General features: G+C 37.3%; 3 protein-coding genes across 5 annotated transcripts; 2 read left to right on the plus strand and 1 right to left on the minus strand.

The window, feature by feature from the left end:
• Positions 1–1,804: 1,804 nt before the first annotated feature.
• On the plus strand, positions 1,805–2,281 carry LOC142162448 (uncharacterized). The gene has a single exon (XM_075218806.1). It carries the CDS (start codon positions 1,805–1,807, stop codon positions 2,279–2,281), a length of 477 nt encoding a protein of 158 aa, XP_075074907.1.
• A 3,142-nt stretch (positions 2,282–5,423) lies between these two features.
• Positions 5,424–8,129, plus strand: LOC107771718 (uncharacterized). Its single transcript, XM_075218807.1, has 4 exons — positions 5,424–5,596; positions 7,153–7,173; positions 7,728–8,067; positions 8,121–8,129. Exons 1-4 carry the CDS (start codon positions 5,424–5,426, stop codon positions 8,127–8,129), a joined length of 543 nt encoding a protein of 180 aa, XP_075074908.1.
• Positions 8,130–9,260: 1,131 nt separating this feature from the next.
• Positions 9,261–22,059, minus strand: LOC107771716 (pentatricopeptide repeat-containing protein MRL1, chloroplastic). Of its 3 annotated transcripts, none has more exons than XM_075218191.1 (19): positions 21,677–22,059; positions 19,146–19,860; positions 18,733–18,961; positions 18,205–18,268; positions 17,980–18,124; positions 17,665–17,780; positions 16,587–16,715; positions 16,261–16,434; positions 15,982–16,146; positions 15,603–15,743; positions 14,236–14,335; positions 13,757–13,865; positions 13,550–13,641; positions 12,168–12,258; positions 11,188–11,419; positions 10,999–11,091; positions 10,616–10,664; positions 10,317–10,410; positions 9,261–9,899 (listed from the first exon to the last, which is right to left on the minus strand). In XM_075218191.1, exons 1-19 carry the CDS (start codon positions 21,989–21,991, stop codon positions 9,665–9,667), a joined length of 3,288 nt encoding a protein of 1,095 aa, XP_075074292.1. In that variant the 5' UTR covers positions 21,992–22,059; the 3' UTR covers positions 9,261–9,664. The 3 variants fall into 3 exon arrangements, with proteins under 3 accessions (XP_075074292.1, XP_075074293.1, XP_075074294.1); XM_075218192.1 differs by having other exon boundaries at positions 19,146–19,767; positions 21,677–22,058; XM_075218193.1 differs by having other exon boundaries at positions 19,146–19,767; positions 20,312–22,020.
• Between the last annotated feature and the right edge of the window lie 3,084 nt (positions 22,060–25,143).

A 25,143-nucleotide genomic window follows, 5' to 3' on the forward strand; every position in this document is an offset into this window, starting at 1 on the left:
TTTAGGTGATTTTGGTTTGAAGATAAAAATGTTTTTGGACATACGTTTTCAAAACATATTTCCCAACTTTATTTTGGAAAAACATGTATATAATTCCCAAGTTTTGGGATTTTGGCCCAAAATCAACAATTGGGGTGATTTTGGGATTTGGGGTTTGGGATTTTGCCAAAATATGGGCAAACTTTATGACCAATCATGAATTTTGAAAATAAATCCCAAATTTATTTGGCAAAACTCATGTCCAAACGATGTCTAAGTGTTGTATTGGAGCAATTAAATAGGGAGTAACAATTTATTAGATTGCATGATAGCCATTGAGTTCATTGAATTATGAATTATTGTGGATACTAAAAATATAACATACATTAGCAATTTAATTGAATGCAACTTAATGTAACACAATAAAAGAGTTAAAATAATACAAAAAGTAAAGAACGATAAATTTCTCAATTTTAGATCCATCTTCAATCTCTCCTCAGGTTTGAGCAGAGAATATTGTGTGAAGTTAATATTTCTTGATCCCAATACACCCAATGCCATATAGTTTTCTAAAAGAATAAGCCTACTATTAGCCTCTCGGCTTGATTGATCGAACATGGCATGGGCGTGATGAGGGATTGACATGATGGATCTCGGCAGGGCCATATGATGACTGTGGCATCATGTTGACAAAGATATCCGACATGAGCAGGTGTCGATGGGTATGGACCGTGGCACGACGACATGTGGCTAATGTGCCAAGGCATGACAAGACGATGGCATTGGCGTGGCCATGGCAAGGCAAAGACAACGGGCAGTAGAAGCGTAGCAAAGGCTAGAAAAACTATGGCAAGTTAAGGCAGTGCGTGGCAAGGCAAATGGGCGTGGGCAAGGCAGTGTCATGGGCGAGCTGGACAAGCGGCAGTGACAGACATGCACGCAAAGGCATGATGCACGAGGGCATGGCGCGAAGACATGACAGAGTTGGCCTTTTGCGCCAAAATTCGAAGGCTGCGCCCATGTGCCACGCACATACAGGGCAGTTGGAGCAGTTTCTTGTTTTTCAGCATTGTGGCTATGTGGGGCTATGAGAAGTTGTCTTGTTTGAAATTCGAAATTTAAAATCTCTTGCAGTTGGGGATGTCAACTGTTAGGTTTTAGATAAGTCTGGAGCAAAAAACGTTGCCTATATATTATTATGTTAGGTAGATTATCAAGGCAGGGTGTTGGTTGCCTTTGACTCTTTTTTGTAAGGTTGTGTTTATGTGTTTCTTTGTAGCACGAGTTAATATAAAGTTGGGAAGCAATTCCTGTAAGTTGTGTGCTTGTTTGATATTTGTTTGTGCTGTCATAATCTAAGTGTTAAGCCAAAACGTGAGGGAAAAAGAAGAGGGTTGAGTCATTGTTGTGTGACTGTCGTACATGTCAAATCAAAAAAAAAATTGACCCTGTAACAACTGGTATCAGAGCATGTCGGCAAGATATTGGAATTATCATGGATGGAAATGCATAACTTCGTGAAAGGCTTCAGAAGTTGAAGGCGCTGGTAGGAATAACGGATGACGCAGTAGATCTGGTGGATATTCTGACGCAGATGCACGGTGTCAACATAGAACTTCAATACATCCGTGAAAGTGTTGATACCCAACTGGTGAAATTACAGGCTTTCCAAGAAACTACTGCAGTGCAGTTGAAAAAATTACAGAAGGAGAACGAGGATCTTAAAATGGAGATTCAGATCCTCCAACGGGCTGTTGCAAATGTGCCCCAATGAGGTGAAGAACACACCAAAATTAAGATTCTAGAACCAAAAGTATTTGATGGCATGAGAGGCGCCAATGAACTGGAAAATTTCTTATGGGACTTAGAGCATTACTTCTCTACTGCTCACGTCCTGGAGAAGGATAAAATGACTATGACAGTGCGTTATATTAGAGGAGATACAGTGTTGTGGTGGCATATGCAAAATACAGACGATGAAAGTGTTGGCAGGCCCAAGGTTGACACTTGGGAGAAACTTTGTGGCATGCTGAGGGATAAGTTCTTGCCTAGCAACTCGTCTTGGGTTGCTAGGGATCGCTTGAAGCGGTTAAGACAGACTGGTTACATTCGGAACTATGTGAAAGATTTTTCATTTTTGTGGCTAGACATCCAAAACATGTCGAATGAGGATAAATTGCACAATTTCATTTTTGAAATGCAAGGATGGGCACAAAACGAAATTCGTAGGCAGAAAGTTAAAGATCTGCCTAGTGCAATTATGGCAGCATATGCATTGGTGGATTTTCGCTCAAGGGTCTAACTTCTGATCCTGCCTCTTCTTCTAAGTCAAAGAAAAAGGAGAAGTGTAAGGATTGAAAGAAGGACAATCGGGAGCAGGATGGAAATGACAAAGGCAAGAGCAAGATGGGTTCTTCTTCGTCAAAAACAAACAGGCTAATGGGTGGTGAAAAGGTTTGCTGGACATGTCAAAAACCTAGACATCATGCACGAAACTGTCCAAATCAAGGAAAGATTAATGCTCTTATTGCTGAAGATGAGAAACAACGAAAGGGACCGGAAGTTGTTGCCTATGTGAATCTGTTGCGGCTGTTGAACACTTTGGCTGGTGTGACTGTGGCGAATGATGAAGAATATGCTGCCAAGGGAGAAGTTGCATACGTGAATGCTACGGGGGATGATTTGGCTGATGCTTATTCCACACTAATGTATGTGGATCTGAATATTGAAAACAATGGTGTCATGACAATGGTTGATACCGGAGCAACGCACACCTTTGTTGCCTCTAGAACTGTTCAAGAGTATGGGCTGCAAGTGATAAAGTGTCTGACAAAAATGAAGGGTGTGAACTCAAAGGCACAACCTGGTTATGAAGTGGTGTTGGATATCCCGGTGATATTGGGCCATTGGTCTAGAAAGTTCAACATGACTGTTGTGCCATTGGATGACTTCAATGTGCTGTTAGGAATTGATTTTCTGAAGAAGAACAAAGTTGCTCCAATTCCTCATTTAGATGGACTTATGTTCATGGAGGAGAAAAACCCCGGCTTTGTGAAAGGTATTCGGCCCTACGGGGATGAAAGGAAGAACGCCAGGATTGCTGCTTTGATTTTTGCCATTGTATTTGATAAGGGCTTGAAGAAGGGTGAGGAGACTTACCTCACTACACTCGTTAAAGTCAAGCCAGATGTGCAAATTGAGGAATCGGATTGTGTTGCAGATTTACTGAAGGAATTCAAACATGTGATGCCTCCAAAATTTCCAAGGGAGTTACCACTGAGGAGGGAGATTGATCACAGTATTGAAATTATTCCTAGATCACTGCCGCCTGTGCGGCCTCCTTACCGCATGTCGCCTATGGGACTGACTGAACTAAGGAAGCGATTTTCTGATGCTCGATGTTGGGTTGATTCAACCACCGAAGGCTCCATATAGTGCCCCTATTTTGTTCCAGAAAAAATAAGATGGTATACTGCAGGTGTGTGTTGACTATAGGCGCTGAAAAAGGTGACGATAAAAAATAAGTATCCGGTCTTTTTGATTCAAGGTCTGCTGGACAGGTTTTCGAAGGCTAGTTATTTTACTAAGTTAGACCTAAGGTCAGGCTATTGGCAGGTTAGGATAGCTGAGGGGAATGCCCCTAAGACCACTTGTATAACTAGATATGGTAGCTTTGAATTTCTTGTAATGCCGTTTGGGCTAACCAATGCCCCGACAACTTTCTATAATTTAATGAACAATGTTCTTTACGAGTATCCTCATGGTTTTATAGTTGTTTACTTACACGACATAGTCATCTATAGCCAGTCCCTTGAATATTATTTGTCTCCCTTAAGGAAGGCACTGGAAAGACATAAAGAAGGTGCAAGAAATAGTTGATTGGCAAGCACCAAACGGGGTAAAGGAACTTAGATCATTTTTTGGGCTTGGCGGATTATTACCGGAAGTTCATTGCAGGCTCTTCAAAAAGGGATGTTCCTTTGACGGATTTGCTAAAAAACGTCAAATGGGTTTGGTCGGATTAGTGTGACAAGGCTTTCAATGCATTGAAGAAGGCCATTGCGTCTGAACCAATCTAGAAGCTGCCAGATTTTGATTTTTTATTTGAAGTACATATTGATGCTTTAGATTATGTTGTTGGCGGTGTACTGGTCCAAGAGAATCATCCGGTTGTTTTTGAAAGCAGAAAGGTGAACATTGTGGAGAAAAGCTATTTTGCACACGAGAAAGAGATGGTTGCAGTAATTCATTACCTTCAAGTTTAGAAAGTCTACTTGTTGGGAATAAAGTTTGTGGTGTGAACGGGCAATCTGGCTAATACATACTTCAAGACTCAATAGAAATTGAGTCTGAAGCAGTCCCGGTAGCAAGAATTCTTGGTCAAATATGACTTTGTTTAGGTGCAAAAACCTGGAAAACAAAATCAGGTTGCTGATGCACTTAGTCGCAAAGAGGTATTTGCTGCAACTTATGCACTTACTTGATTGAATCTGATTTTTTGGACACAATCAAGCTATGTGTTATGAACGATGCATTGCATGTGAAATTGATGGATCAAGTGAAAGACGGGACAATTAAGCGGTATTGGATCTTGGACGATCTGCTGCACTTCAAGAGGGGGGGGTTGTGGTTCCTTAAAGTGATGGATTGCATCGCTCTCTTATAAAGAAAACACATGATACTTCGTATTCTGGTCATCCGGGTGTTGAAATGATGTTGGCGTTGCTGTCTCGGAATTACTTTTGGCCAAAAATGGAAGATGATGTTGAGGCTTATGTGAAAACTTGCCTAGTTTGCCAGCTTGACAAGACTGAACGGAAGAAGGAAGATGGTTTGCTACAACCTCTATCGATTTCGGAGTGTCCATGGGCTTATGTTTTTATGGACTTATCAGCAGGCTTCCAAAAGTCGATGGCAAAGCATCAATTATGGTGGTGGTAGACAAATTCTCAAAGTATGAATTTTTTGTTGCTGCTCCAACTGTTTGTTCTTCTAAAGTAGTTGTTGAATTATTCTACAAGTATGTTGTGAAACAGTTTGGGGTTCCAAGGAATATTGTGAGTGATCGGGATGCGAGATTCACACGCCGGGTTTGGAGTGTTGTGTTCAAGTTCTTGGGGACTGATTCAAATCACCCTCAAACCGATGGATAGATCGAGCGTATCAATCATCTACTTGAATAATACTTTAGACAATATATGACTACTAATAAGAGGAATTGGATTGAGTTATTAGGTAGTGTACAATTTTGTTACAACTTGCACGAGTCTTCGGCAACTGAAATGAGTCCTTTTGAGATAGTGTTGGGGAAACAACTTGACACACCGGTGGAAGTTGTTCAGATGAAATCAGGGGGCAAATGTCCTGCTGCTTATAGATATGCTTGCAACAAGCATGAATTACTGGCTGAGACGCGAGACAACTTGAGAAAATCGGCTAAATGAATGAAAAGGAAGACTGACAGAAATAGGCGGCCTTTGGAGTTCAATATTGGTGACAAGATGTTGTTGAAGTTTACTACACAAATTTGGAAGAAAATCAATAGCAAGATGCATCATCGTGGGATGATTACAAAGTATGACAACCCATTTGAAGTAGTAAAAAAGGTGGGTGAAAGGTGGGTGAAGTGGCTTATCGGCTGAATCTATCGGAACGTCTCAAAATTCACCCAACATTTCATGTGAGCTTCCTGAAACGGTTCCATAAAGATGCTGAAGATCCGACAAGGGCGATACCACAACGAGCTCCTCTAATAGAATGCAAGCAATTTGAGAAGACTATTAAGAATATTTTGGATCACCGTACGCTATGTCAAAACAAGAAGAATAGGCAAATAGAGTTCCTGATTCAGTGGACGGGAAAGCAGGAATGTGATGCTACTTAGGAGAAAGGACCATCTCTATGGCAATTTCAAGATCAAATCAAGGCGTATCTGGATTCTGCCTCATCGAGAGCGACGAGCTCATCTGGTGGGGGAAGTTTGTTATCCCCTCGGCTTGATTGATCGAACATAGAACGGGCATGATGAGGGATTTACATGATGGACCTCGGCATGACCCTATGATGATTGTGGCATCATGTTGACAAAGTTGTTCGACATGGGCAAGTGTCGATGGGCATGGACTATGGCACGACGGCTTGTGGCTAAGGTGCCAAGGCATGACATTGGCCTGGCCATGGCAAGGCAAAGACAACGGGCAACAGAAGCATAGCAAAGGCTGGAAAAACTAAGGCAAGCTAAGGCAGGGCATGGCAAGGCAAATGGGCATAGGCAAGGCAGTGTCAGAGGCGAGCTGGACAAGCGGCAGTGACAGACATGCACGCAAAAGCATGATGCATGAGGGCTTGGCGCGACTACATAACAGAGTTGGCTTTTGGCTCAAAAATTCGAAGGCTGCGCTCGTGCACATGTAGGGTAGTTGGCCAGTTGGAGCAGTTTACTATTTTTTAGTATTGTGGCTATGTGGGGTGATAACTAGGGATTTTGACGCATTTTATACTCCTTCTTGCTTACGCTTTGATTATAAATTCATACAAAATAGTCCCAAAAAGGATCACAAGTTGTGCTTGATTGCATGTTTGATCAACAAAGTGACAAGATGTCAAAGACCAGCTGAAAAGGAGTGAAACTTGTACAAGTACCAAAGACAAGACAAACTCAGGCAAAACAGGCCTAGTGCGGTCGCACTACACTTTGTGCAGTCCGCACTAGGAGGTTTAGAGACTTGGCATTTCAAGCTAAAAGGCAATGCGACCGCACTATATTTAGTGCGGTCCGCACTGGAGTCCATGCGGCCGCACTACCATTCTGTGCGGTCCGCAGAGCCAAGTTCAGAGAAGTTGCAATTTTGAGAGTTTAAGCCAATGCGGTCCGCAGTCGAGTTTGTGCGGACCGCACTAGAAGCCTCTGCGAACGCAGTCCATTCTGTGCGGTCCGCGGAGCCTGGGTTCAGAGAGTCTAATGTTTTGGGTGATGAAGAAAGCCAGAGTATTTCCTTTGGAAGTAGTAACAAAATTCAACCAATCACTTCTACACAAAAGCAAGTGTTTTTATTTTCTCTTCATTCACCACTCTATATGCTTCAACAAGTATTTTCTTGGTTTTGGTATAGTTTATATTTATTCTTAACATGTATGTTGTTTGGCTTTTTTTTTTTTTTTTTTAATTTACAGCTTAGATGACGAAAAGAAGAGGTATACTTCTCTCACAATGGCTGAAAGACTGGGCTTGCCTGATTTCTTCTCTTTGGATGTCAGTATATTAATTTCAATCTACTGTTTCATTTTATACGACAGTGTTGATAAAGTACAGTGTTTAAGAAAAAATTCGACACATACCAAAAGTACATTTACAATTTATGGTATTAACATGCCATGATATTTATATGGCTATAAAATTATATTATTACGGGTAAAATAAAAAATTCAAAATTAATAATGTTAAATATAAAAATGTATCATAAAATATTCTTTTACGGAACAGACTACAAAAAAAATAATGTCATATAAAATGAAACATATGGGATACTTTAAAAAATTCGATAGTTGTATGAGTATCTCTGCCTATGTATATCTCCTTAAATATTGTGGTGAATTTTAGTTATGTACAAATAACTGTTACATTACTAATGTAATTTAACTTATTATAACAAGTTACTCGCCATATTTTTAGGTTATCAATTTACATTCATTATAAACAATTATGTTTAGTTGACTTTAAGTAACATGTTGTTGACTTGTGTATATAGGTTTGGCGAGCTTTTAGGCAGTGCGGTTCTTGTATTTATATTGGATACCATAGTGATTTCCACACTCGAAAGTGATGTCAAAATGCCAAATTTGATAATGTCAATTCTCATAGCAATTACACTCACCATTCTAATCCTTGCCGTATTTCCTGTGTCTGGAGGCCACATTAGCCCTGTCATTTCCTTTTCCTCTGCTCTTGTGGGACTAATATCAATGACTCAAGCCATAATTTACATAACAACACAGTGTCTTGGTGCTATTTTAAGTGCACTTGCACTCAAAGCTGTGGTGAGTAGTACCATTGAACAGAGATTCTCTCTTGGCGGTTGTACCATTACGGTAAGGGATCTTTATACGAATAGCTGGTTGGTTTCACTGTATATTTTTTCTAGGCCTATTAGTTTCCTATAAGAAATTGTTTCACTTCCAAAATTTGAACCTAAAATATCAAGTTAAAAATGTGGAAATCTCACACATCCCATCACATTCTTTGATGCTAATTACTTCTTGGAAATTTTACCTCCTATAGCAAAGGTATACACCCTATTTATTATAAACCAAAATTATTTTAAAATATTATTTTCTATAGCTACCTTTTATATTTTATAGCAAAATAAGTATTTTATGGTATATACTACCATTGAGGCATGAAATAAGGCATGAAATACGCTATTTATGTTTTTCCTCTCTCTTAGACAGTTGGACATACCTATTTTTAAGGTGATTGTCGTTACTGTATTCATGAATACATGGCGCGAATACATGTGAATACATGCTCGTACAACTGGACTACCTGATTTTAAGCGCTTTTTATTGTTGTATTCATGAATACAGCAGCGCGAATACATGTGAATACATGCGCATACAGCTGGATTGCCCTGATTTTAGAGGCATTTTTTTGTTGTATTCATGAATATATGACGCGAATACATGTGCATATAGCTGGACTGTTCTGATTTTCAGGCGCTTTTTACTGTTGTATTCATGAATACAACAACGCGAATACAGCGAATACACTACCGTAACAACTGATAGTAGCTATAGGAAGTAATTATGTATAAGGTAGTTATAGGAAGTTAATAGCCACTAAACAATAGTGGTTTCTGAAAATTCCTCATTCTTCTTTCAGGTAATTGACGATATATAATACTGCCAACGCAAACATTGTAAGTTATGAAGTGATTGTTTTTTACGCCACCACCCAAATAATGTATTAGATTAAGTGAAATGTAATGTTGGGAGTAATTACTAATACAACCAACGAAATGACCCCTAAGAAAAGTGCATGACGAGAACGCAATAACTTAAATGCATCCTTCGGTAACAAAGCAAGAAGCGACAATTCTGGGGAAGCTTTTTGGTTTTTGTTCTTTTTGTTCTTAACAAAAGACACTATTATGTTAGGATTAATTACTAATACAACCCACGAAATGACCCCTGAATCGAAGTGGGAAGTAGCAGAAAGAGAAAGTCCAAAGCTGACATCCTATTATGAAAAATTGAGGGGATGGGATTCTAATTGCAAACAAAGATCCCGATCAATGGTAATATATAATTTATATATCGATTTGATAACATTTATTAGTCCATCTCAAACAGCGACGTATGACTAATCATCATAGCCCGACTCAATATTACAAAACTGCACATGAACAACACAGTGGCACTTCATATGATCATCATGCATAAATACGTGCTACAAAATTGACGAGCACGCATTGCAGTACTAGGGCCCCTCAGTTTGGATGCTTTCTTCTTGCTTCTTTCTCCTCTGGCATCAAGAAAAAGTCACCAAGCCAGTTCTCCAATTTTCATTAATAAGTCAAGTTGTCAACTGGCAGCTACAGCACTCTGTTGTATCATGGTGATTAAACCAGAGCATCAAATCATTAAGATAATGTGATACCTAGTTTTTATTAGCGTCCTTGTATGTCTCCTAATCTAAGGACAAATTGCCTGCTCGAATATTACGCTGCTGATGGCTAATTCCTTTTCTTAGCCGTGTCGGGGAGAAGCTCAGATCTGTCTGTTCCCAACTGAAAGGGGATTCGAGCTTTGGCTGGAACCACTTTTTCACAATAACACCATTGATTCGAATCTTCCCATACGATTCATTCCCTTGATAAGGCAAGCCAAGCCTCCTCAAAAGTGCTGCAACTGCCCGGTTAATCCTGTTGACCAAATAAGAGCATTTTGAATGTTATGTCATTCGTGCAGTTCCTACAATGCTGTATCGAAGCCTTCCCGGAAAAAAGAAGGCAAAATACGTACTGGAACACAAGAAGGATGAACGCTATTAAGCTAATTTGGTATGAAATGTTTTTCACTTTTCCAAATGGTACCTCGGCTTTCTTTTTTTTCTGCAGCTAGTTATATTTTGGTTTCTTTCATAGTGCATGTGAGGCATGAAAATGTTACTCAAAGTTGTAGCTTAATGCGAGGCATTAACAAAATGCAAGACTACTTGTCCTACCAAATTAACATAATTCTCTGAGTCCTATATGTGTCCTTTCCATGTTCTGATATTAACTTTATTTTAGAAAAGAAGCGTTACACGAACATGCAAGATGGAAATTTCTTCTGGTTACCTTCCAGCAATCTTAATTGTTTTCTCGCCAGTGGGTGTCTGAATATGTGACTGCTCTACAGGGAGTAGAATGGATATGTTTGGTATTTTTGCACCTGCATGATTTCCCATGTTAAATATAAATCAAGTTATTCTAATAATGAAGATATTTCCAGTCTATTTCAGTATGCACAGCAGATAGAAACAAGCTATCACTGAAGGGAAATTTTGAAGTGAATTTGAATCCACTACTATACATGCATGGCATTTCAAAACTCCATCACTTAAAAGAAGATTTGTATGTATCAAAATATTGTTTACCTGCAGCCAGACGATGCTTGAGACCCTTTAGGACAGTCAAAAGATATACCTGGTTAATTTTAAGAAAAAAGTATAAGAAAAGAAAACCACCAAACAAGTATAAGCAAAATTGTCTAGAAAATGGATGGGGAACCCATATAATGTATAAGAGTAGCAAAAAGGAATACAGAAAGATACATGAAAAGTAACTTTTAACTTCTTAAGTCTTATAAACTATAAGGAATCCTGCAAAAGGGGGGAGAGAGAAAAACAGGAGAAAAAGAGATCTTTGCAGCCAAAAGGACAAACTTACAATTATTAGTAACTATCAATGATGCTAAAAACTAATTAAGCTCGTCAAGCTTAGAGCATTTTCATGTGGGTAAGATTTTCCACAAGCTTACCTGAGCTGTATGAATGTGCAAATTCCTCGCATCGACGGCAACAGGATTTCCCTTTAAAGAAGTCAAAGGGATGGTCCCAAGTGAAGCTGCCTCCTAAGAAACAAGAATATTGTGCGAGATGATCCACCACAATAACCAACAAGATACAGTTGCATACATGATAAAAGACAAGTAAGATAGACCACGGACCTCAAGCAATGAAAAGGCACGGGAATCATATTCACCAAATCCATCAATCAAAGAGCACAGGTTTGAGCCCTTTGATGTTTCAACAGTTAATCCTAGATTCTCAATAAGTCTTTCTTTCAGTGATGCATCGCGAGGAAGCTGTAGGCAACCCAGAACTAGTGATAGCTCATCCATTGTGGGTACCACACCAGCTGCAATTGTTTCCCTGTAGATCATTAAGGCCAACGATGTCCTGCAGACCAATTAAGAATTTCATGAGGAAAAAAAGAATTTTTTTCTTCCTGGCCTCAGAAAGAGCTGTTTAGCCACTTAAGGGTCGGATATCTTTTCTGATTCAATGACATATAGTTGGAGAAATAGGAAAGAGAGACATGAAAGATGTGATGATAAATCCACCAGCCTAAACATTTGAGATTTCAAATAATTCAGCCACAAATGTGCTAGGAAATAGTGACCACTAATATGGACAAAGTCTTTTCCAAAGCCAGCGTGGTAATAACATTAGTGACATCTTTTATGTTTGCACTAAGCACAAGCTGTCCAGTCCCCTTATCCACTCAAGAAAAGAAGATTCTTAAGACAATTTCTTACTGTGTGCCAAATTCCCTGAAATATGCTAACAGAATCGAAACGAGAACCAGTCTATCTCATTACATGAATGCAACAGTATGTTCAACATGGCATCTCATATAAACTACTTTTACAAAGAAATTGAGGGCATTCAATAAAAGATAATTTTACGTCCATCTTAATACACCACGAAGTTGGGCCTAAACATTTCAAAGCTTTCAGAATTCAGTATCTGATAAAACTAAAATAACAATAACAATAAAGAAAGGTGTTACAGTATCACTAGAGGCATTTTAGATGGAGATGTTGATCTTAAACATCATCATCACTGTAACAGAATATAATTTTCCCTCTGCTTTCCCTTTTTATTAGACATGTCAGAATCAACACCAGATTAAATAGAAGCATACCATTTACTGTCAAGCTGCAGGCGACCAGAGTTATAAGACAAGACAGGCTCACCAAGTGTACAAGCTTTCTGGAATCTTCTTAAGCACATAGCTACAAGAAAAGTCCACATCATCAAATAATTGTGATGTCCAAAACAAATGACACAACAAATAGATTCCATTGCTACAGTACAAGTGAAAAATAATGGCAGGACTAGTGAACATTCTTGTTATGAAGGACAAGAAAAAATAAAAACTGCAGAAGGTTGTGAGCCTCTTCTTTACAATGACCAGGTGAGGGGCATGGTTACTCATACTGGCTTCACTAAGCATGCCACTCTAGTAGAAACTTAGATGATATCCTAAAAACATTCTTTACATTGGCACCATGGTGATATGCACAAAATTCCACACTAAGCACCATTCAGTTTTGAAGAAAGTACCTACAGCTAATGGTGTGACTAGCAAAGGCCTTTCCTCCATGGGTGATGCCAAGTGTTACGGCGGCACAATAAATTATAAACTTAGCAAAGACTGGGCCAAGAGAAGGCACTTCCATTCTTTTGTCGCACGTCAGAAATTCATTTGATAAAAACACCAAGTCGGTGTCAAAGAATGGATTTAGTGGAGTAACAACAGACCAAAGGAATCCAACTTATCCTAGACTGGTTAGGGAGATTAGTATCTCCACATGAGATTCACTTCCCTGCTCACTGCTAATTCCAGCATCTCCTAGCACCTTCATTAATTCTAATTTTCCAGGAGATCGTTATTTGGAGCCATAATGCTCCTGGAGCAGCATCCACTGAATAGAAGGCTTATCTAAGGGCTTGGAGGTTAGGTCATAGGCTCGTCCATTCGTGGCCACCGGATAAAAAGGACGTGAACAGAAAATCCATCATTGGCTTAGAAACTCTTCTATGCACAGAGGTATCATCTTTTATGACCTTCATTTGGTCTAAGAATTGCTAGAAGGGGTCAATTAGATATAAATGCTCCAGCAGCAAAATCAACCGACGAGCAGGCTTATAAGCTATAAGGCCCTTCTAGCAATAAGGTAGGCTTATCCTTGTGTTTCCCCCATATAAGATGGACGTAGCCATAATTGTCACATAAGTATCAGTAGGTGCCCGGGAACCAAAATCTCTTAAACTTTGTTCCCTGTACACCATAATATAGGTGCCTGATCCCATTGATGGAAGGATCAAATTTCAACTAGTTAATTTGTCAGATGGGCCTAAAACATACATCATTTGTTTAGTCTTTCCACCACTATGAAGTATGAACATATCCAAATAAAAGAAAAGCAGCCAATCCCTCTTGGTAAGGATGTTGTAGCACTGTACATCAAGTCAAGATACAATATACCTTATGCGATCGATTGACAAGCTTATAATTCTTACCAAGAAGACATCTGCACATAACAAGGTTTGGGGAAACACCATCCTTTTTAGCATGAGAAAGAAGCATGAGGCCAATATCCAAGTCATCCTTTCTGTCATGAGATAAGAGAAATAAATGATAAAACTCAGATATACCAAAACTGATATATTGACAGGAGATAGTGGTCATTATACATAAACCTCAATGTAAAGGAATCAAGCTATTACTTTTCACTTGCCACTAACAGAGTGGAGTATGTAATGGTGTTAGGGCATAGGTCCACTCTCTTCATTTCAGAAAAAATTTCCAGAGCCTTCTGATATTGATCAGCATCACCTATTACAAAACATCTCATTGAGGAAATTAAGCAAATACACAAGAATTGGGAACCAGCATACACAGACATCTACAAAGTAAGGTCGTCCTCCGTTATAAACATATTAGGTGTCATAGCAAAAAATAAGATGATGATCTGGAAAGGTTATAAAAGCAATTATTGAAGCTAGATTCTGAATCATGAAAGAAACATCCAAGTTAGCTCTAGCAATGGACTGAGACCACTTATAGGTATTGAATTATGAACCTTATAAAAATAAAAACTGATCAGGAGAAAGGAAAACATTAGAGTGTAGATATTTAGAGCCAAAACAAGCATCAGTGAAATGCTCTTATGCTGAGAAAAAGTTTTAAGCGAAATGTGACTTACATAATGCAGTTACCAATGCATTCATCATTGAAACGGTTGGTTTTAACTTGACGCCTTTAACATCCTCATACAATTCTAGTGCCTTCTGCCAGTTCTTTGCCTGCAGATGGATTTGAAAAGTGTTTTAAATCAAGTCACAAGATTTTGAAAGAAACATTAAGACCAATAGAGCCTCTGATGAACAAAGAAAACTAGCAGCATCTAAGGGTAGCGGGGCTAATACTTGCTAGTTGATAGAAAGAAAGTCCATGTTTGTTGAAATATATAACAGCAAAAACAGGTTCATTTTGGTGGCAGTGAAATATTTCACCTAACTAATGCTAGCAAGATATTTCTTTATTTTAGACAGAGAAGTGGAACATAACATGATATACATTCCAGCTTGTTTAAATATATGATCTTCCAAGGAATTCTTAACCTCAACCTGATACTGATTTCACTTAACGTATTGTTTCTTCTGCTATTCTTGGAAATATAGTAAAGGGAACTAGAGTTTATTAGTGCATTGGTTAACTATGGATCTCTTCCAACTATTTCCCTGTCTACAGTGTCTTCCCATGATAAGATGTTTCTCCTTGATGCTTTTCACAGTTTTAAATTCTCCTAAAAGCTACTTCCAGGATTGGCAAAAGAAATACAGATAGAACACAGGTTGACTACTTCGAGGGCTTGCTTGGTAGAATAGTGACCGGTAACACATCCCTCCCTCTATATCTCTCCCTTCATTACGTGTCTGATGATCACTTCTTAGAAGCATCTATAAAACACAATAAACTACAAAAGTGGCATAAATATTACTATTGTTCACGGTCATAAAAGAAGGTAGCACACAGTGAATAACACAAATTCTTTGGAGATTTAGGAGTCAACGTGTCTTACGATTAAGCAACTAAATCCCACACAATTGGTACATAAGCTACTTGATCACGATATATGAAAAAACAGAAGGCAGTGTCGCTTTTGCATAATGTATGTTTCTCAAAACTTCTCACACTGTTCCATGAAAAACTACATTTTTCCATACAGAAGCTTCATTAACCACAAGATATGGAAAAAAAGATGACAGTATTGCATATAATTTTGAACAAGTAAGCTTTATGACATTCTCATCCTATTACAGCATATCCAACTACACTGGGATCAAATCCACATCAATTTTGAGACCAAGAGCAGGTAGTACTCATTGATTTCAATTTCCATCTTTAAATGCAAAATTAAGCCACAATATTGATATTGAGATCTCAATCGAAGAGGCAGATAACCGTAAACAGACAAGTTCTAGCCATCCATTTCAGAGATGAGAGAGAGCAGAAAGTAGAGATAGTACATTTGTCTATATGAAGAAACACAAAAAGGAATGTTCATACATTACTACAGGCTCCCATCAATGAGCTATATGACATAGATCCCACATTTATGCCTTTAGTCCTGGCTTCTTCTAGAACATCAAATGCAGCATCCAACTTACCAGCGTGCCCTGCCACATCTACCAGCGCACTGATAAACATCTGCACAAATAAACGAAACTTAAGTTTTTAAATATATACGGTAAAAAATCTCAGTGGCAAAGTTTTGATTTAATGCTGACAAAATGATGTAAAGATGGACGCATCAAGCTCTGATTTCTGCAACAAGGTTGAGAAGCAATATTTTGGAGATAGGCAAACAAAAAAATTAAGAGTTTCAAGTCATCAAAATGTAAAATAGTTTACTGACATGCAAACACAGCAGTTTAAAAATTACTACCTCATCTGGATAAACACCTTTTCTAGTCATGTCATCATAAATGCTGCGCGCAAAATCCCAGTTACCATTTTGACTACAACAATTTACAGCAATCGTGTAAACCTCTGCTGTGCCCTTGATATCATATTTATCAATCATACGGTAAACATCCAGAGCTCGATCAACCTAAAGCAATTTATATGTCCATGGTTAATCATGATAGAAGAGCAGAAATATGGGAACATCAGTCCCATTCAACCAAGATATAGATTTTTAAGCAAAAACAGAATGCATGTATACCTGACCGGCATTTGCACATGCCTTCATCAAAGCCCCAACAGTAATCTGATCAGGTTCTATTGGTCGTGCTTCTGCTTTCATCTCAGATAAGACATCAAATGCACGATCCACTGCTCCTGATTGACCACAAGCTGTGATAAGAGCATTGAATACAACACGATCTGGCTTCACATTCTACTGAATACAACATGAATCCAACGTGAGATATTTGGCGGTCTAAGTACATGTCACTTTTCAGTATGATTTGATAAATAATAAACTGATACGAATGAAATGTTAAAGCAATCCCCTTTAAAATTGTATGCCCTAAGTAGATAAATTTATACCTTAGATCTCATTATACCATAGGCACCGAATGCCTTCGCAACTTGTCCAGCTTTAGCACACCCATCAATAAGTGCACCATATGTATTAACATTTGGTTCAACTCCAGCATTGACCATTTCATGAAAAACCTACAACTTCAGAAAATATCACCTCGAAAGATTGCATATAAGGTGCAAGGATAGGCAATAAGATTCAAAGAATTCATGCAGGTTTACTTATATAAAAAACAAGATGCAACTAATGGGAGCAGCATATCAACTATCATTCAGTCTAAAAAGCAATTATGAGAAATGTCATGAATTTGTTTCTCCCCTTTAAAGTACTCGTTGACGTCGTTGTCCCGTTGCCAAATATTGTTATGACTTAAACCCAAGCTATATAAGATCGGCTGTATAAATCCCTCACTATACATGTCGCTCCACTTAGACCTATCCTATACTATGTTGCTTGGACTCTCCGAAAATGTAGTCAGGTGCGTTGGGGCGTGTGATAGCCTCCAAAAGTAGCATTTTTGGAGGATCCGACACGGGCAGCAGAATTTTGGAGAGTCCATGCAGCATAGATCCCAGATCTAATATTCAATAATTTAGATTCTATAACACTAGAAGTTCTTTACATTTTTCTACATACAAATCTCTAAAGTCAATAAGACTCCTCGTGAACGTAGAACATATATGTATCTTTTTCATCTTTTTTTTTTCTACACATGGATTCCAAGAGATTGTAGGTCTTTCCAGAGAACTTCCTCTCACGTGATATTAGGTGTACCATGTCCCCTTTTAACACCTTCATCATGGTTTCACGCCTACGAACCGTGCATCTGGAAGTCTCCGTAGGACATAACCAAGTCATTTTAAGTGAGTTTCTCTCATTATAATCTAGTTTAAATCTTGTTTAATCGCACAGCCAACTTAACATCCATATTTGCAACACATATCTTGGCCCTTAGAGGCCCAACATTCACTCACATAAACAGGACATTTAAACATTAAAAAGAAAAAGGACTCTTGAATGAAAATCACAGATAAGCTATAAATATAACATTTTTTCATGAGAAACCACAATCGAAGCACTTACCTCAAACATGGTATCAACTTTCCCAGATTTTGCACAAGTTGATATAAGAGTAGTGTAGAGCTTGCAGTCAGGTTTCAGTCCAGTCTCACGGACAAGTTGAACCACTCGAAAAGCACCTAAGCAAACAAAATAACTTGACCATAATTACGACGGGATAAAGACAAATGGTTGTATTTTCCGAAGAAATTATTGAAATTCGATTTCCAAAGTCTAAGGAAAAAGATAACATCCCCTTGCACTTCGTCCTCTCTATCCGCATCAAAGAAACTTACACAAAAAGAAACAGGAATAAGTACCAAGAGAAAGAAAACTTACCCTCCAGATCCCGTGAGGTTGCACATACAGACAAGAGCATATTGAATGTGCTTAGAGTTGGATTTTGGATAAGCTTGGTGAAACGGAAAGCTTCCTTCACTGCCTTTTGACTTTTACAGGCTTGGAAGAAACCAGCATGATATACCTGTAATGGGATCTTTAACAAATTACCAACAAGCCAAAGTTCATAAATAGAATATGAAGTGAATATAAGCAGCAGTTTACTTTATCCATATTCAATGAACCGTGCCTTTCCATATTGTCAAGCATTTCTATGCAGTCCATCAACCTGCAGCAGGAATTCTTGTGTGTGAGCTTGAATGGTATAAACAAGAGCAACAGAAAGGATAACATTTGGACATTATAAGTATCATTTTTATTATAAGTACATCAGAAATACTCCCTCCATTTCAATTTAGATGATGTAGTTTGACTTGGTACAAAGTTTAAGGAAAAAAACAAGATGTCCTAAAATCTTAAGGGGCAAAAGCTATGTGGGGCCATGACATTTGTGTAGCCATAAAAGCTTCTGATTAAGAGTAAAGTTGGTAATATAAAAGTTTAAAGTTAAATTATTTCTAAATATAAAAATGTGTCATTCTTTTTGGGACGGACTAATAAGGAAAGTGTATCATTTAAATTGAAACGGTGGGAGTATCATTTATTATTTGCTAATCTTTTCATGGAATATTATTGATGACAAGCCTACGACCAGTCCAAATAATGAAATCAACCGGTCAAACAATAGGTTACCTGCCCTCTCTCAGGAAACGGCGATAAGCTCTGAATTGGTCAGATGGTTGAGGTCCATCACACACTTGGATCCCCTTTGGATTAGGAATCTGAAACTGCTTTGTGGTACCATTGTCCAGTAGAATGCTCTTTTCCTTCTTAGTGAAATGGTTCTTTCTTTTCCCAAAGTCCTTGTTATTGAATGGTCCTTCTTTATAACATCCATGAGGACTTTTCTCCTTAAAATCCTCTGGAAAATAATTAAATCTCATCAAAAATCCATACAGAAGGACACGGAGGAAAGAGCAAACAAACCAAGAAAAAAGAATCCTCAAGGGCAGTGTACAAAAAAAAAAGATAAAATGGAATGAAGAGGTTGCAGCATTTCCATTGAACACCCTGCTGTATCACGAAAATCTGAAGAGATGCCTTACCTGCTTGTATTGAAGAAACTTTTGAGGTGTGTGAAAAGACGCTAATGCGTTCACCAGAAGCATGAGAAGTCAATGCTTTTTGGCCATTTAGACTTTTGGTAGATGCCTCAAAGAATGAGTACAACTCTTTGCGCGCAGAATCCCTGAAAATAAGATTATGGATACTGACTTCATCCTCTGCAACATGTTTATGGGCTATCTTAAGTCCACCGTCCGCCATGAGTGCATGGTCTGTTTTCTTGGTTTCTTCAATTCCTTTATCTATGTTGATTGCAGGAAACAAACCAACACTATGCTCTGAACTGACTTCCTCCGTAGTCAATCTGTTACTCGTTTTAGTTCCCTGTAGATGTTCCTGCAGATAATTGTTGAGCGACTCTGCCACAAAAGATGATGATGGTACTACATCTGATTCAGCGTGTGTGTTAGATCCAGGTGCTCCTAAGGTCAAAGATCCACCGGAACTAGAAGCCATCTGATTAGCATCTGCAGACTCAATTTTGTTGGTAATAACGGTTTGCATCAAATAGGCTCCACCTAGTTGCACATCTGTCCCCGCATCCTCAAGCTCATTGCTGACTTTGGATACTTCCGTCATCGAAGTTTCGACGGATTTCTCCTCCTGTATGTTTATAAGAGCAAATACATGACGTGGAAACCAGTTCATCACATGTCTTATTTGTCGCCGCAAAGCAAGAGTAAGCTCAGCTGAAATCTATGAAAAATTGTGGACATCAGAAATATGTCTCCTCCTCAATTAACTATGGTAAAACTGTAACACCTCTTGTTAATGTCTTAAGAATAAATTACTCTTGCTGTAAGTACTAATGACCGAAAATTTTATCTTACTTATTAGATGCCAATGACCAGAAAACTTCAGATGTGATATTTTTAATTTCCATAAATTTATTCAGAAACTAGGAGTTGAGATGATAGACCCCAACTTTTCCAAGATGACTACTAAGAGCAAACACTTGTCTGTTGAAAGAAACATTGTTCTAGAGGTTGTGTTCTGCCTAGTTTTGGTCTCTCATATACAACGTATTAACTTCCACGACTTTTAAAATGTCATTCAAGTATCATATGGGAGTTAATAGACTGATAAATGAAGCAACTCAAAACTAGAAAAAGATTTTAAAAATGGTCAAAAGGGTAAGGCTGCATACATCCTATCCTCTCCAGACCCCACTGGTGGAAATTAACTGGGTTTGTTATTGTTGTATCAGAACTGATCCTGCAAAACCAAAGCATTTCCAACCTTTGGTAGCCCAGCTACATTTACCGACATTTTTCCATGTCCAACTGTTTTATTTAATTAGTTTCTTCCAGGAAAATTAACCACACGTCACAATCTGCATGAGTCTGTCATACATACAAGTATCAACCTTTATCTCTTTTCTTTCCTAATTCTGGAAGATAAGTGAAGAGTTTGCTTTGGATAATATTCAAACAGCATATGGTGAATTAACAATAATCTACATTAAACTGTGTGAATAATATCATTTAGCTATAAACATCTACACTGGAGTATGTTCATGTTCCACCTTATATTTTAGGATGTCTACTAATAATACTCCCTCCGTTTCTATGTAAGAGTCTTAGTTTGACTAGGCACAACGTTTAAGAAATTAAGGACTTTCAAATCTTGTGATCTTAAATTAATGAAGTGTGTAAACTGTAATGTACCAAACTGCCCTTTGAATCTTGTGGTCTTAAACAACCTATGTAGATTGTTACTAGAGAGTTACTAGAAAGAGGCATTCTTTATGAAACATAGTAGTAAAAAGGAAAGTAAGTCACTTTAATTGAAATAGAGGGAGTATTATTTTTATGTAATTCTCATCAACTTTTGTAACTATCCATATGTAAAAAATTTGTACAAATATCTCTATCAAACTAAACTTTAACAACTAGCGTAATATATTCCCTCACATTTATAATATACTACTCCAAATTAGAAGAAGCAAAGAGTTAGCTTTGGAGCATATTCAAAGAGCATGTATCGAACCGATGATAATCGACATTAAACAACGACAATAGCATTTAGACATGAACATTTACACTAATTCACTAACTAAAGCACATTCGTTTACTACAATAGACACGCTAAAACAGGTATTCAGGCTCAGACACATACACATCGTAATTAGGTGGGTTACCTCCGCGAAATTGGCATCTCTTTTGGAAAAATAACCAAAAAAAAATTGTAAAAACTGAACCAGTAATGTTATAGACAAGAAGGGTTGCTCTGATGGTAAGCAACCTCCACTTCCAACCAAGAAGCTGTGAGTTCGAGTCTCCAAGAGCAAGGTGGGAAGTTGTTGGAGGAAAGTATGTCGAGGGTCTATTTGGAAACAACATCTCTACCCGGGGAGGGTAGGGGTAAGGTGCACACTACCCTCCCCTGACCCCACTTACCCCACTAAGTGAAATTATACCCTGACCCCACTGACCCCACTAAGTGAGATTATACTGGGTTGCTGTTGTTGTTGAACCAGTAATGTTATAAACCGAGTAGTCACGGAGCTTACCTCCTTTAAATTGGCATTTCGTTTGGAAAATTCAAAAAAGATGATTGTAAGAGCAGAGATAGTGACAACGGCAGCAACAACGACAACCGATTGCGAATCAAGAGAAGCTCTGAGGACAAATGGCGAAGAGTGAGCGCCAAATTGAAAGCCGATATTTCGACATTTCCTCCGCGAGCGAAGAAGGACAGGAGACCGTAAATTATTATGGCTAGAACCGAAGAAGCATTGGTGGCGGCGAGGAATAAGAGAAGAGGAGATTGGAGAGCAAGATATTAGAGAAAGCGTGTGAGGTTTTGGAGAGAATATTGAGTCCATGAAATTGGAAGATTTGGAGAAGTGAAAGTGGGAGTGGAGGAGAGGAGTAAAATGAGTATTTGTTCATCTTGAAGATAGCGTGACGACTGGATAGGAAGTTAGGAGCTGACGGAAGGAACGATGTTTGCTAACGTGGCCTGTTTAGTCATCAGTGTATCAAAATCTGAGCCGTTAGAAGATATCTTTATTTTATTTTATTTTATTTCTTTTTCTTTTTGTGATGAAATACAAAATCCAAAAAGGGAAACAATACTTCCGCCTTGGATCAATAGAAGAAAAAAATTAATAAAATAGAGACAACATTAGACAATATTAATATCCAAAAGATATTTTAACCGACTTTGTAGTAAGATGATACATATATTATTTAAATAGCAATAAATAATGATAACGCTAGCAATATTCAATGACCCAAAAAGGAAGGAGATAACATTAAATAACAACAACTAGCAATAAATGACATTTAAGTAAATAAGACATGTGAGTCACCCAAAAGGCCAAAACGGGTGAGATTTGTGGATATTTTTTCTGACAATGATGAATGATTGATGAGCCTTTGAATATTCGGATCGTTCCTGGATCGTGAGGAAAAGTTAGACAAGAATCTCAAGAAAAAGGTATATTTTATATGTGTGGAATAAAGTAAGATTTTACAAAGAATATCAATGTGTTCTCTTACAAATGAATATTTCATGTCCCCTGTAATTACGTCTCTTTCTAGTTATAAGGGACATGTACCTAAAAACCCTAATAATATAGGTACAGAGAGTTTCAACTGAAATTAGAGGCGGCTTAACCCCCAAAGCAATCGCTTTAGGCCTCACAAAATTAGAGGCCCCAAATGATACTCTTTTTATATTTAATTTAAATATTAATTGTATTTATTAAATAGTGATAAGAAATTTTTTCTACCATCTTTTGTTACCTTGTCACCAATCGTTAATAACATAGTTTTATATTTTATGTTGTCTTTTATCGGAGTTGGTTGAGAAAATTCAAATGAAAGTGAAAGACAATTAAGAGCTCATTTGGACATACAAAATTTTTCCTTTTTTCAATTCTTGTTTTTTTTGAAATCTTACCCATTTTTTCAATTTCAATTGAAAATGAATTTTTAAATTTGAAAAATTCATTCTCACCAATTTTTCAATTGAAAAAGGATTTTGCTTGTTTTTAATTTTGCAAATTTTATCCTATATTTTTAAAATTTATAAAATGACTCCATAAGTTATCAACCTACAACTACCCATAGAAACACAGAACACGCGGGTCTTATTGCAGAGTGTGATATTCCAACATGGCGCTCTCTCTTTAGTGCAATGGTCTAAATTTTTTTACCAATTCTGGTATAGAATCTTTATCACTTACTTTCCATGGGCATGAAACATGACACTTTTTATGCTGATCCATCTATTTATTTTAGTTATGCTTTTTTCTAGTATAGAAACATGACAATTTATTCTTTTTAGTTATGCTTTTTGTTTAAAAGATTGGGGTGGTTTTGATTTTTTTTACAAGTTGTAGGATATAAATCATGTTTCATGATTTGAAAAAAGACAACCAAATATCTTGCAAAAATTATAACCAAACACAACTTCATCTTCAATTTAAATTTTAGTGAAATTCCAAATTTGAAAAAAATAATAATTTGGAATTCATGTCCAGACGTCTACTAAATCTGCGGTTACTTTCTAGTTCTTCTTACTACAACTTAAATAAATTTTATTTACAACTCTAACTTTGTAAGATGTTTTTTTTTAAGATCTCTGTTTGTAAAATATATATCATCTTTGTAAATACAAATTTCTACTTAATTGTTACTTTAGGAGGCAATGCTATATAGTAAATTATGTTGACGGTCATGTGAAAGAAAAAATTCAAAATTAAATTTAATAAAATCTTATCAAAGTTAATAATGTTTCAACAAAGATTAAAGGGGTTGGTTACACCCTCCCTTCATCTCTTGTGAGACCCCTTCGACTTTGGGCAAGCCTTTGTCGAAGTCATACTGGTGTCATGCGGCGGCTCTTGAACGCTCTCTTAATGCTGATATGGTCTAATTATATCAAAGATAATTTTTGACTCATACACTAATAAGCTAGGTTTTACTTTTCGATTACTGTTGTTTCTGCTTTCATGAACTATTGGAAGAGCAAGAACTTGTTCAATTCAGACTGTAACAGTCCATTAATAGGCAGGGGGGATATTATACCAATTTCTTTTGGTCTTCCGTAATTGGTATTACCTTATGAGTTATGATATTGGTTAAACTTTCTTTATCTAATCTTTATTATCCTTTGTCAAAACTCAAAAAATAAGTTATCTATTAGCTGATTGGTTAATTTGGGACTTTTTCTATTTCTCAGTTGATAATCAAATACTCACAATAGTTGTTAAAAAAAATAAAATAAAAATTAAAGCAAGTTCTTTCAAAACAATGCAAAAATCAAACTGCTTATAATCCAAACCCCACTTTATTAGCTTCACATAGCCTAAATTTCTAAGAGCCCGTTTGGATTGGCTTAAAAAAATGGCTTTTAAGCGCAAGTGTTTAAAAGTAGCTTTTAAGTGTTGTGACTTGTTTTATAAATAAACAGTTACCTGTTTGGATAAAAGTGCTAAAACTTAAAAAAAGTTATTGAAGTGTTTGGTAAACAAGTGCTAGTAAACAATTTTTTCTGTTAAAAAGACAAAAGTATCGCCTAAAACAAATCAAGAACCTACATCTTCCTCTTGCTTATTATGTAACAATCTGCCAAACTTCAATTTCTATATAAGCGGACCATGATCAAACATAAAAACTTGCAAAAAGATTGTTACCAATTTTTTTTTTAAATGTAAAGTTTTAAAACCAGGCTTGGGATAATCTGAGTATACAAATATCTCAAAGAAAAAGCATATAAAGAAAAAGCATATAACAAGATGAATAAGAAAAGAAGAAAGAATGAACCTACGGTAAAGATCGAAGATAAAGGAGAAGAAGAGGAAAGAAGATGAACAGAAAGTGGGAGTAGTTGGATATTTTAGGATTTATTTGATAAGAGTGGTTTTGGGATTAGTAAAAGTTATAAGGGACAAGTAAATAATTTCATTGGTCAAAATAAGATGGCTTTTAAGCCAAAAACGGAGAAGTTAGGATATTCAACTTGTGG

The sequence above is a fragment of the Nicotiana tabacum genome, chromosome 7 (assembly GCF_000715075.1).
Source record: "Nicotiana tabacum cultivar K326 chromosome 7, ASM71507v2, whole genome shotgun sequence".
Taxonomy (NCBI): Eukaryota; Viridiplantae; Streptophyta; class Magnoliopsida; order Solanales; family Solanaceae; genus Nicotiana; species Nicotiana tabacum.

Coding starts and splice junctions, on each gene's coding strand:
- LOC142162448 (XM_075218806.1), top strand. CDS start 1,805: ATGAGAGGCGCCAATGAACTGGAAAATTTCTTATGGGACTTAGAGCAT.
- LOC107771718 (XM_075218807.1), top strand. CDS start 5,424: ATGAAAAGGAAGACTGACAGAAATAGGCGGCCTTTGGAGTTCAATATT. Junction 5,597..7,152: donor GTAAAAAAGGTGGGTGAAAG/GTGGGTGAAGTG, acceptor TTTAATTTACAG/CTTAGATGACGAAAAGAAGA. Junction 7,174..7,727: donor TTAGATGACGAAAAGAAGAG/GTATACTTCTCT, acceptor TTGTGTATATAG/GTTTGGCGAGCTTTTAGGCA.
- LOC107771716 (XM_075218191.1), bottom strand. CDS start 21,991: ATGGACTCAATATTCTCTCCAAAACCTCACACGCTTTCTCTAATATCT. Junction 16,435..16,586: donor ATGGTATAATGAGATCTAAG/GTATAAATTTAT, acceptor TGTATTCAGTAG/AATGTGAAGCCAGATCGTGT. Junction 10,411..10,615: donor CAAGCATCGTCTGGCTGCAG/GTAAACAATATT, acceptor GAAATCATGCAG/GTGCAAAAATACCAAACATA.